The following is a 12,037-nucleotide window of genomic DNA, read 5'->3' as shown; positions in this document are numbered from 1 at the left end:
TGACTGTGTGTGTGTTAGCTAGTGTATGCGTATCTCTCAGTGAATGTGTGTGTATTTAGAAGGCGGGGCAGGGGGGAAGGGTTGGGTGGGGGCGCGGGGGGAAGGGGGTGTCTGAGTTTTGTCCTGCCTAGGGCAGCACAAAACCAAGATACACCACTGTTCTAGACGTCGTGCCCACATATTGGAGGCCAAAAGGGCCCTCTAATAAGTAGACTACATTTATTTTGTTACAGGTGTTGAAGCCCTTTATATTGTATGTTTTTTTTTTTTTTTAGTAACATTTGATCTAAATTGGGTGGTTTTATTTGGAACTAACCCTTGTGTAGTTTTACAAACAATACATTTTCTGCATTTGAAGAAGCCTTTCACATTGGATAGGGTAGAGTTTTTGATTGTTTTGTTTTTTGTATAGTTTTTTTTAAATATATTTTTGCAGTGCATGAGATAAGTACATACAAGCCTAAAGTACCCAAACGGCAGTCCTCAAGAGTCATGGCATGCTTTACAATTGTAGTCGAGCAAACGTGCACATTTTATATTATATTATAAGTAGATATACATAAGGGAACACAAACATGTTAGGTGTGTATGAACAGGTATAAGATCAGAGCTGGTAAACTAACGTCAATAGTTAAAGGCAAAACAAAATTATAGTGTTATCATGCTAGTAAGGTAAGGCATAAAGTGAGCTTAAGTAGACATTGAGTGAGATCAGTAGGTGTTAAATTGCGTGATGTGGATTATTGCAGAGGTAGTCCAGGAAACAGGCAATTGTCATCAGAAGAGAGTTTTGGCTGCTCAACCTGTGGAATGCCCAATCTCCTCATACGTGGTTTAGTGATCTCCCGAAGGGGAGCAAGGCGTTGAAAGGATCGTCCCCGTGCAGCTATCTACTCTGAGGTGAGGTGGCTCCCCGCTGTTGAGTATTTATCTTGTTTTTAGAACACTTAAACCAAAACGATAAAGGTATTAATTTAACTACTGAGTTCAGAAAATAAATTAATTTTCTAGACCTTAAGATTTTTATAAATGAAGGTAAAATAAATACTAAAACTTTTTTACAAAGGTTTGTACAAACACTGTGATCGATCAGAAACGCGGTCATTATACTCCTTGGCTTCAGAGTGCCCCAAAAAGCCAGTTTTTAAGACTAAAAAGAAATTGCTCCACACTAGAAGATTTTGATAAACAAAGCACGATTTTAAAAAATAAGTTTTTAGAAAAAAATGTATACGGAAGATAAGCTAAAATCTATAATAACGAAAGTAAAATCCAATGATAGAAATAGTCTTCTCACGTATAGAGATAAAAGTACCATAAAGAAAAAGATCATCCCATCCATTCCAATTAAATTAGACTATAATAACAAAAATAGAGATATGAAAAATATCATCCAAAAACATTGGCATATCCTATTACAAGATGATGTCCTAAAGATTATCCCTATAAAACCGATTATCTTTAGAGGTGCTCCCAATTTTAAATCCCTTCTCACCAAAAACTATACAAAAAACAAAACAAACACTCTAACCTATCCAATGTGAAACGCTTCTTCAAATGCAGAAAATGTATTGTTTGTAAAACTACACAAGGGTTAGTTCCAAATAAAACCACCCAATTTAGATCAAATGTTACTAAAAAACAAAACAAAAAAAACATACAATATAAAGGACTTCATCACCTGTAACACAAAAAAAATTTAGTCTACTTCTTGGAGTGCCCTTGTGGCCTCCAATATATGGGCATGATGTCTAGAAGCCTAAAAATAAGAATATCCGAACACTGTCGAAATACTAAAAATGGAACCATACGGTTTCCAAACATTTTTTAACACATCAAAAAAAATCCATGTAGTTTAACATTTACAGCTAACCAAATATGTGCAATCCCATGGAGAGGAAGAGATCTAAAAAAGATTTTAGGTAGAACTGAAATGGAATAGGTTTTTAATTTAAAACCATTAATACCAGAAGGCTTGAATGCGGATATCTATCTTTTTAATTTTTTTATAACTTATTGATATGGTAACCGTCATTATTTTATATGTAGAAATTAAATGTGTATATTACTGTATGCCTTAATAGTTCTGTCCTTTTATTTATTTGTACTTTTATGGATTTCTGTTTCACATCATTTGCCCCTTCATTTTCTTTTAATTGAGGCTTAAATAGCCTTTCTAGCACTTTTGCACTTGCCCACTTTTGGCCCTTATCCAAAATCCATCACGTCTTGTAACTCGGACACGATTTCGTCCAAAGGGACTACATTTCCCATAAACCCTTTTCACCTCGAGGCTATCGCGATATCTCTGCCGACCGCATCTATATTGTTTACATCACTTTCCCAACTAAACATCTACTATATGATTTATCCCTATCCGTCAGTTACTCATATCAATCTATGATGTTACCCAACCATCTGTGATTGCTGCGATTTCGTGACATACCGCCTATATTATCAGTTCTAAGTATTCTAATAATTTTACAATACCTCAATTGCACATTTAGTACTTTAAAACGAACACCATTTCTAAATATAGTTTTAAATAATTATATGTACTATACCAAGCAAAGTCATGTGATCACGGTCACATGACGATGTCATTTTTGCACCAAAATATAAATTTATGCCATTCAGCTATCTATATATAAAATGTATACTACCAGGTATTTGTTTTTACACTTGATAAAGCCTACCAGGGCAAAATGCATTGTGTTTTTATCGATTGTTTAATAAAAGTATTTGTTTTTGACTACCTATATACTTTGGTCAGTCTCTCTTATTTTATATATATTTCCATTTACTTTCTACCTGGCACATCCTACCATCTTGAGTTCCAGTACCATAATCCCAAGAATCCATAGGTGGGGATTGTTCCATCCAGGCTTGGTACACAGAGCGGTTTGTCTGCTCTGAAAATAGTAAGTACATTTCTTATTTTATCTTGCACTTTTGTTTATAGAGAGCACTATGGGCCTTCTCTTATTATTTTATTTCATGTGATCTACACTGCAAAATACAGTCAGAAGAATATCCTACATGTGGGGAGTTTAAATACCACTGTACACCGTTTTACCTGGAGCTGGTACTTTTTAACCTTAGTGTTGTTTGTGACCATACTCCTATATGTTATTGCACCATTGGTCCCCTCTGTTTTCTTTTTTCATATGCTGCTGAGGATTTGACTCAAGACGTCTTATGAATTCCTGAAGAAATACATTCGATACCTAGAGACTTTGCTTGTTTTGGGTACCTTTTCGATACTTTTAAATTTTGTTTTATTTGGCGCACCCAGTACTCGCGGTTTTCTGTCTTCCCATTATTCCCATGTCTCCATTGTCCTAACTAGACATGCAAAGGAAATCTGGATATTCAATATCCATTGCGTTTTGTGTGATAAAACGTACTAGCTACAAGCGGTCAGTGATAGAGTGGCAGCTGGCGCTCTCATCCAATCACCAGGTGCCCAGCCAATACTTCAATTTAACTAAAGCAGCCAAAAGGGAAGACAGAATGCAGCATGATGTCACACTGGGACACATTTTGGCATGGTTAAACCATTTCAAAATGTGTTAACACCACAAGGAAAGAATGTGCCAAGGGAAAAGTTGGTAGGGGGTGGCCTTCTGAGGAGTTCTATATCCGCTATCTTGGCTTAGATTTTCTAGTCAATGTTAACAATTCTCTATAATTCAGTCTTTTTTTTTTTTTTTAAATACACACCTCCCCCCTACCCTTACACTGTAAATAAGACACACAGACATATTGGGGAGGCCAAATTAATTATATTTATTTTAACATAGTCAATTGGTAACTGGGGAAGATTATCAGTATCATAGGTTCAGTGGCAAGTTTAAAAAAAAAAAAAATTAATTCACAATTTTATTAGTAATTAAGAAGACTGTAATGCCAATACGCAGTCCAATTTTAATTTTGCTCAGAAAACGAAACTAAAAAAACAGTGCAGTCAGATACATTAAAATTGACTGTTCTGTTCCATAAAAACTTGTAGGATGAGATACTGAAATATTTTTTTTTAAATTTTAAATCAAGTTTTAGCAGTTCCGTTGGCAACACTGCAAAGCTGATCAAAAACAAAGTGTAGTCTTTTATTCATTCTTGGTCCCTGTAATAGCTGAATAGCAATTTCCTTTCTGGGTATTGACAAAAACCTCAAGTATTTTCAAAGGCAGGTCTTTCATAGTCATTTTATCTTGCTGCACATTCGCATTATGACTTTACATTTAAAAAAACTCAGCTCGTCAGGTCAAAATACATAGTTTTATAACAAAACTAAAAATTTACTTGGAGTATAAACATGGATATACACATATTACACTGTGTACACTATTTACACAACCATACAAAATATAATACTAGACATCTGTACACATGTAAAATTCAAATTTACTTTCTTACAAAAATGAAAGTTCAGAGTTTTTGCAAGATTCAGTTAAGGTGAACGTGTGGATTGTAGAAGGATTATAACTGGACTTTCAGTAAGGTTTTCAGTTGATATGTCATGAGCTCCTTACACTGGTCAGACTCTTGACCCTTCATTCCCATCCAGTGACTTGGGGGTTTTGGAAGGACACTCGGGGAAGGAGGATCACTAAATTTTGCTCCTGCATAATTTATTTCCTTGTCAATTCGGCCTGTGGGAAAGAAATCAGTTTTTGCTTTAAGATTCCTGACATTTTCAGCACTGGCTAAGGGTTTCTTATTTGAACTTCGAAATGAATGATTGGCGATATCGGATTCTGGCTGAAATTTTTCAGTTTTTCTCTGATAATTTGACTTTGTGTGTTGAATATAGCATTTGCCTTTCGGTTTGTGAAGGCTCCGTTGTTCACATCGCTGAGTTGAAGGACTGTGGGAAGAGGTACTCTTATCAGATTGTTTTAACTTTTTGTCAGACTTTACTACCTTTGTTTTTAATACCTGTATTATAAAAAAAAAAAGGAAATTTCAGTAACGGCTCAGAAGTATTTTTATGCTTTAATTTTTCTCAACTCTCCCATAAAAGTAACCATTAATAACAAAGCTATAACAGACTTTACTTTAGATCCTACAATATTGGCTAAGCTACTGTATTAGCAATAGGATGGATAGCATAATACTTTAGTGAAAAGCTATTTTGAACATAGCAACTTACACCTATAAAACCAGTTGCTAGCAAGCTCTGTTCATTGCATTGTATGATGATGATAAACTGAGGTCTCAGGAGTATAGGGCTTACTGTGGCACATGGCATAACTCATGACACTGCCAAAAGATAGTGTTCATGCCATGGACAGGATGAGGAGTAGATTTACAAGACGTGTCATTTAGTGATGTCGCGAACATAAAATTTTCGAACCGGGCGAACCACCATAGACTTCAATAGGCAGGCGAATTTTAAAGCCCACAGGGACTCTTTCTGGCCACAATAGTGATTGAAGGGGGGGGGGGGGGACCTACTCTCCTCCTCCCCCCCTGGGCGGCGGTTGGGGCCATAAAGATAATGAGGGGGGGAACCTACTGTCCTCCCCCCCCCTCGGCGGCGGGTGGGGGCCATAAAGATAATGAGGGGGGACCTACTGTCCTCCCCCTCTCCGGCCCCCACGCCTGGGCGGCGGTCATAATGATAATGAGGGGGGGACCTACTGTCCTCCCCCTCTCCGGCCCCCACCCCTGGGCGGCGGGTTGAGGCCATAAAGAGAATGAGGGGGGGGACCTACTGTCCTTCCCCTCTACGGCGGGTGGGGGCCCTAAAAATAACTAAGGGGGGACCTACTGTCCCCCTCCGGCCCCCACCCCTGAGCGGTGGGTGGGGGCCCTAAAAATAACCACCATAGACTTCAATAGGCAGTGGGTATTGAACCCACCCTGAGCGGTGGGTGGGGGCCCTAAAAATAACAATAAGGGGGCAGACCTACTGTCCCCCCCCGGCCCCCGCCCCTGAGCGGTGGGTGGGTTCCCTAAAAAAAACAATAAGGGGGGGGACCAACTGTCCCCCCCCGGCCCCCACCCCTGAGTGGTGGGTGGGGGCCCTAAAAAAAAAAAAACAATAAGGGGGGGACCTACTGTCCCCCCCCCCCCCCCCTGAGCGGCGGGTGGGGGCCCTAAATACAAATGGGGGGACCCTAGTCACCCCCTCCCTCCCCCCCCAAAAAAATTATCCCCCTACCTACCCCCCTCACCCTAAAAATAATGAGGGGGGGACCTTTAACTAAAAACCTGTAAACAAAATTAGATAAAAACAACTTACCATTCGATGTTTTCTTTCTTCTAAAATCTTCGCCCTGCAATTACTCTAAGAACACTCTGATTGGCTGGTTTAAGCCAATCAGAGTGCTCTTTGTCATTTTACACAGCGTGGGAAAATTCCAAAGAACTTTCCCACGCTGTGTAAAATGACAAAGAGCACTCTGATTGGCTGGTTTAAGTGTTCTTAGCCTAATTGCAGGGCGTGGCAAGGCTTTATAAGCCTTCCCCCGCCCTGCAGAGCTCAGTCTGCGCGGAGCCCTCCATGGGTGAAGATGGATAAAAAAAAAATTGCGCTTATTTTTTTTTTTTTGCGTCGGTTATTATGCTTTTTTTATTTGGCCTTTTTTGGGGCTGAAAAAATAAGATTTTAGAAGAAAGAAAACATCGAATGGTAAGTTGCTTTTATCTAATTTTTTTTTTTTTTTACAGGTTTTTAGTTAAAGGTCCCCCCCTCATTATTTTTAGGGTGAGGGGGTTAGGTATGGGGATAATTTTTTGGGGGGAGGGGTGACTAGGGCCCCCCCCATTTGTATTTAGGGCCCCCACCCGCCGCTCAGGGGTGGGGGCCAAGGGGAAGGACATTAGGTCCCCCCCTTATTAGTATTTAGGGCCCCCACCCACCGCTCAGGGGTGGGGGACAGTAGGTCCCCCCTTATTGTTATTTTTAGGGCCCCCACCCGCCGCTCAGGGGTGGGGGCCGGGGGAGGACAATAGGTCCCTTTTTTTAAAAAAAACTGTTTAATAGACATGCCCCTACTCGCGGTATTGCGAGTAGGGGCACAATTTACTAATACTAAGTAATTTTTACTTAGTATTAGTAAATTTGTCTGAAAGTCCACAAAAAAATTAAATTAAAAAAATTAAATAGGGGGCGGACCGAACATTGCATATGTTCGCCGTCCGTGGCGAACACGCTATGTTTGCCGGGAACTATTCGCCAGCGAACCGTTCGGGACATCACTAGTGTTATTATGTAAACTGTTTGCATTGCAGCACTAAGACTGCCTCTTGTGGATGTCTACTTGATAGCCACTAGAGGCGCTTCTGGGAATTTACTGGACTCAGGACGCTCTGCATGATGACATCCAGCGTAATTAAAAATCTCCACAGTCACACATTGACTCAATGCAGCGCTCAGTATTTAGCACGAGGCTTACAAGGCATTTGCAATGGGTGGGGGACCAGAGAGCTGGCCGTCTGGCCACCTCAAGACCCCCCCTCGGCTGGCATCTCCCCTCCTGACCGCAGTGATGCCAAAGCAAGGATATGACGTCACTCCGGCATCACTGAGAGGTGCGCGCGAGTGAGCAGGAGGATCAGAGCTCCCTCTCTGTCTGAACTCTACCCCTGTCTCTTCGACCGCCTGCCAGCCCAGCCAGCAGCAGCCCCACTGGACCACAGAAAAAATGTAAGCAAAAAAATTTGTTTGTGTGTCTGCGCGTGCCAGAATTTGGGGAAATTGCTTTGATCACCAGACAAGCTCCTCCACCGTGACAAGCAGGTTATAATGCACATCCGCGGCACATGCCTCGCTCGCATTAAACCACCCTGTGATCGCAAAAGCAGACCCGGCGGAGCGGCAAGCTAGAGCTCCCGGATCTCCTCCCTCCCATGCCGGCAATGTGCCTGTGGACCGGTGAGGGAGATCTCTGAGACAGCATTGGGGGAATTGCTGCGCCTCCCCCCCCCCCCCCCCCCGCGTGCCCACTTAGTGGCACACGTGCCATAGGTTCACCATCGCTGCACTAGAGGCTGTCTTAGTGCTGCAATGTAACCATTGTTTAACATTGCAGCACCAAAGGCACTAGGTACCCAGACCACTTCAATGAGAAGAGTGCCTACAGTGTCCCTTTAAGTAATATTGTTATATATTTAATAACACCTGACACTGGCAGCCTGGTGTATGTCCAGTGCTTAACTATGACAAGCTCTGAATTGGAGGATTGGAGCAATAGCTGCTTACGTGTCTATAACGCTATTCTATTGGGTTATTCAATAGAGTGAGCTATGGGTATGCACACACAAAAAGACCCTCTTTGCACCACCAGCCTACAGTTGATCACACTCCCAATATCAAAAATATATGACTGGACTCAGGTATGAGGTAGGATCCAAGGGCAGCTTTAACAGATAGCATACCATATACTTATAGATGGGTGTAAGATAAAATAGGGACTGCACATTACGGAAGTGTAGTGCACAACAGCTAGAACTGTAAAGACGTTATCAACACTATAATGTTGAATGGCAACCTTCCAAATGAGGTTATACACAGTAACAAATACAAGGTCTCATGGTGAACATTTCAGCATGTACACTACAAAGGTACAAGGGGGAAATGCAGAGTTGCACTGCATCATACACCTAGACAGGAAGTGATATCATGGGAAGTATACACTGGTTTTGTAAAATGTCAACAATACAAATGCATGTAACAATGGTAGAACTGCATGTGTTTCATAATAAAAACAAACTGTAAACTGTGGTGTATTGTAGGATTTAGAGGCACAAATGGTACATGTCCAGGGTGCCAACATGTACCCATTCTTTAGAGAAATGTGGAGGCACAGGGGCAAAATGTTGAAATGTAGTTGGGCATGCAGAAGTTATAAAACTGAACACCGGGTGAACACATGCATTGTAAAAAGTAGTTGTGCATGACCCATTGTACAGCGCTACGGAATGTGATGGAGCTATATAAATAATGAAATAACATTGTGATGTATGGGCTGATGCATGCACGTCTGAGATAAGTGTTGTTGCAAGCATGCCAAAGTTATGGGGGTGTTTGCAGGTATTTCAGAGGTACAGTGGTACATGCATTGGTTTATAGGCGTGTGCTGCATGAATTGCATGCGACTTAGAGATACAGGGTTGCATGCATGTTTACAATAAAGTTTCATGCATTTAAAGCTGTTCAGCAGTGCTGATCACATGCATGCAGTTTTGCTGTACAGGGGGTGCCTGCATGCCATTTAGAAGAGGGTGCAGAGCAGAAGTCCATGCATTTGTTGTGATAATGTTGGGGTACGTGGGTGCAGGCACTGTTGGAATGCTGGGGTGCGGGCACTGTTTGCGGGAGTGCTGGGGTGCGGGCACTGTTTGCGGGAGTGCGGGCACTGTTTGCGGGAGTGCTGGGGTGCGGGCACTGTTTGCGGGAGTGCTGGGGTGCGGGCACTGTTTGCGGGAGTGCTGGGGTGCGGGCACTGTTTGCGGGAGTGCGGGCACTGTTTGCGGGAGTGCGGGCACTATTTGCGGGAGTGCGGGCACTATTTGCGGGAGTGCGGGCACTGTTTGCGGGAGTGCTGGGGTGCGGGCACTGTTTGCGGGAGTGCTGGGGTGCGGGCACTGTTTGCGGGAGTGCGGGCACTGTTGCGGGAGTGCTGGGGTGCGGGCACTGTTTGCGGGAATGCTGGGGTGCGGGCACTGTTTGCGGGAGTGATGGGGTGCGGGCACTGTTTGCGGGAGTGATGGGGTGCGGGCACTGTTTGCGGGAGTGATGGGGTGCGGGCACTGTTTGCGGGAGTGCGGGCACTGTTTGCGGGAGTGCGGGCACTGTTTGCGGGAGTGCGGGCACTGTTTGCGGGAGTGCGGGCACTGTTTGCGGGAGTGCGGGCACTGTTTGCGGGAGTGCGGGCACTGTTTGCGGGAGTGCTGGGGTGCGGGCACTGTTTGCGGGAGTGCTGGGGTGCGGGCACTGTTTGCGGGAGTGCGGGCACTGTTGCGGGAGTGCTGGGGTGCGGGCACTGTTTGCGGGAATGCTGGGGTGCGGGCACTGTTTGCGGAATGCTGGGGTGCGGGCACTGTTTGCGGAATGCTGGGGTGCGGGCACTGTTTGCGGGAATGCTGGGGTGCGGGCACTGTTTGCGGGAATGCTGGGGTGCGGGCACTGTTTGCGGGAATGCTGGGGTGCGGGCACTGTTTGCGGGAATGCTGGGGTGCGGGCACTGTTTGCGGGAATGCTGGGGTGCGGGCACTGTTTGCGGGAATGCAGGGGTGCGGGCACTGTTTGCGGGAATGCAGGGGTGCGGGCACTGTTTGCGGGAATGCAGGGGTGCGGGCACTGTTTGCGGGAATGCAGGGGTGCGGGCACTGTTTGCGGGAATGCAGGGGTGCGGGCACTGTTTGCGGGAATGCAGGGGTGCGGGCACTGTTTGCGGGAATGATGGGGTGCGGGCACTGTTTGCTGGAATGATGGGGTGCGGGCACTGTTTGCGGGAATGCAGGGGTGCGGGCACTGTTTGCGGGAATGCAGGGGTGCGGGCACTGTTTGCGGGAATGCTGGGGTGCGGGCACTGTTTGCGGGAATGCTGGGGTGCGGGCACTGTTTGCGGGAATGATGGGGTGCGGGCACTGTTTGCTGGAATGATGGGGTGCGGGCACTGTTTGCTGGAATGATGGGGTGCGGGCACTGCGCTGGGAGTCCTGGGGTGCGGGCACTGTTTGCGGGAATGCTGGGGTGCGGGCACTGTTTGCGGGAATGCTGGGGTGTGGGCACTGTTTGCGGGAATGCTGGGGTGCGGGCACTGTTTGCGGGAATGCAGGGGTGCGGGCACTGTTTGCGGGAATGCAGGGGTGCGGGCACTGTTTGCGGGAATGCTGGGGTGCGGGCACTGTTTGCGGGAATGCTGGGGTGCGGGCACTGTTTGCGGGAATGATGGGGTGCGGGCACTGTTTGCTGGAATGATGGGGTGCGGGCACTGTTTGCGGGAATGATGGGGTGCGGGCACTGTTTGCGGGAATGATGGGGTGCGGGCACTGTTTGCGGGAATGATGGGGTGCGGGCACTGTTTGCTGGAATGATGGGGTGCGGGCACTGTTTGCTGGAATGATGGGGTGCGGGCACTGTTTGCTGGAATGATGGGGTGCGGGCACTGCGCTGGGAGTCCTGGGGTGCGGGCACTGTTTGCGGGAATGCTGGGGTGCGGGCACTGTTTGCGGGAATGCTGGGGTGCGGGCACTGTTTGCAGGAATGATGGGGTGCGGGCACTGTTTGCTGGAATGATGGGGTGCGGGCACTGCGCTGGGAGTCCTGGGGTGCGGGCACTGTTTGCGGGAATGCTGGGGTGCGGGCACTGTTTGCGGGAATGCTGGGGTGGAAGTGCTGGGGTGCAGTAAGTGTCCCCCTGGGGTCACAGCGCCCACCTCTCTCCGCAGCTGTCGGTAGTGGGTGGTCCTGCCTGGGTCCCCAGTCCCCAAGCCTGGTGGCGCACTGTCACGGTTCGGCTCCCCGGCTCGGGTCTGGTGATGCTGATGGTGTCGGGTAGGGAATGGGGTGGCCCTCACTTTGTTCTTTCTCCCCCTCCTGCGGCCACCCCTGGCTCTGCTCAGCCCAGCTCCGGCCTTCCGCCCCCCTCCTCCCTCTCCGGGCTCCGACATGGTGCCAGGGTACCCGGAAACCCGTCTTCGCCAGAGCCTCGGTATGCCCTAACCCGGCTGCCCAGTCTTCCCTCCTGTCAGAGTAATGTCCTGCTCTGTGCCCGAGCGGCCGCTCAGCTCTCCAGGATAAAGGCTGGCAGTCTAACAAGATGGCGGTCTGGAACCCGCCGCCTCCGAATGTTTGTGTTTGGAACTAAAAGCGCGCTCCCGATAGGCAGCTGTGCGCGGCCCCGACACTGACACAACGTGTCTCATACAGAACACAACATACACACACAATAATACATACAGCATACAGCATGGACTGCACCATGCAATAACATGACATTTACTGCACGTGCAATAATATACAGCATGAACTGCACCATGAAATAATACATACAGCATGAACTGCACCATGAAATAATAT

At 46.3% G+C, this 12,037-nt stretch overlaps 1 protein-coding gene across 1 annotated transcript; it reads right to left on the bottom strand.

Moving 5' to 3' along the window:
• Positions 1–3,765: 3,765 nt before the first annotated feature.
• Positions 3,766–11,832, bottom strand: PNRC1 (proline rich nuclear receptor coactivator 1). Its single transcript, XM_063441316.1, has 2 exons — positions 11,395–11,832; positions 3,766–4,941 (listed from the first exon to the last, which is right to left on the bottom strand). The coding sequence occupies exons 1-2, from the start codon at positions 11,626–11,628 to the stop codon at positions 4,483–4,485; spliced, it is 693 nt and encodes a 230-aa protein (XP_063297386.1). The 5' UTR covers positions 11,629–11,832; the 3' UTR covers positions 3,766–4,482.
• Between the last annotated feature and the right edge of the window lie 205 nt (positions 11,833–12,037).

Source organism: Pelobates fuscus, chromosome 2, assembly GCF_036172605.1.
Source record: "Pelobates fuscus isolate aPelFus1 chromosome 2, aPelFus1.pri, whole genome shotgun sequence".
NCBI lineage: Eukaryota > Metazoa > Chordata > Amphibia > Anura > Pelobatidae > Pelobates > Pelobates fuscus.
The sequence above is the reverse complement of the archived record's forward strand: the minus strand, read 5'-3'. Positions and strand labels throughout refer to the sequence as shown.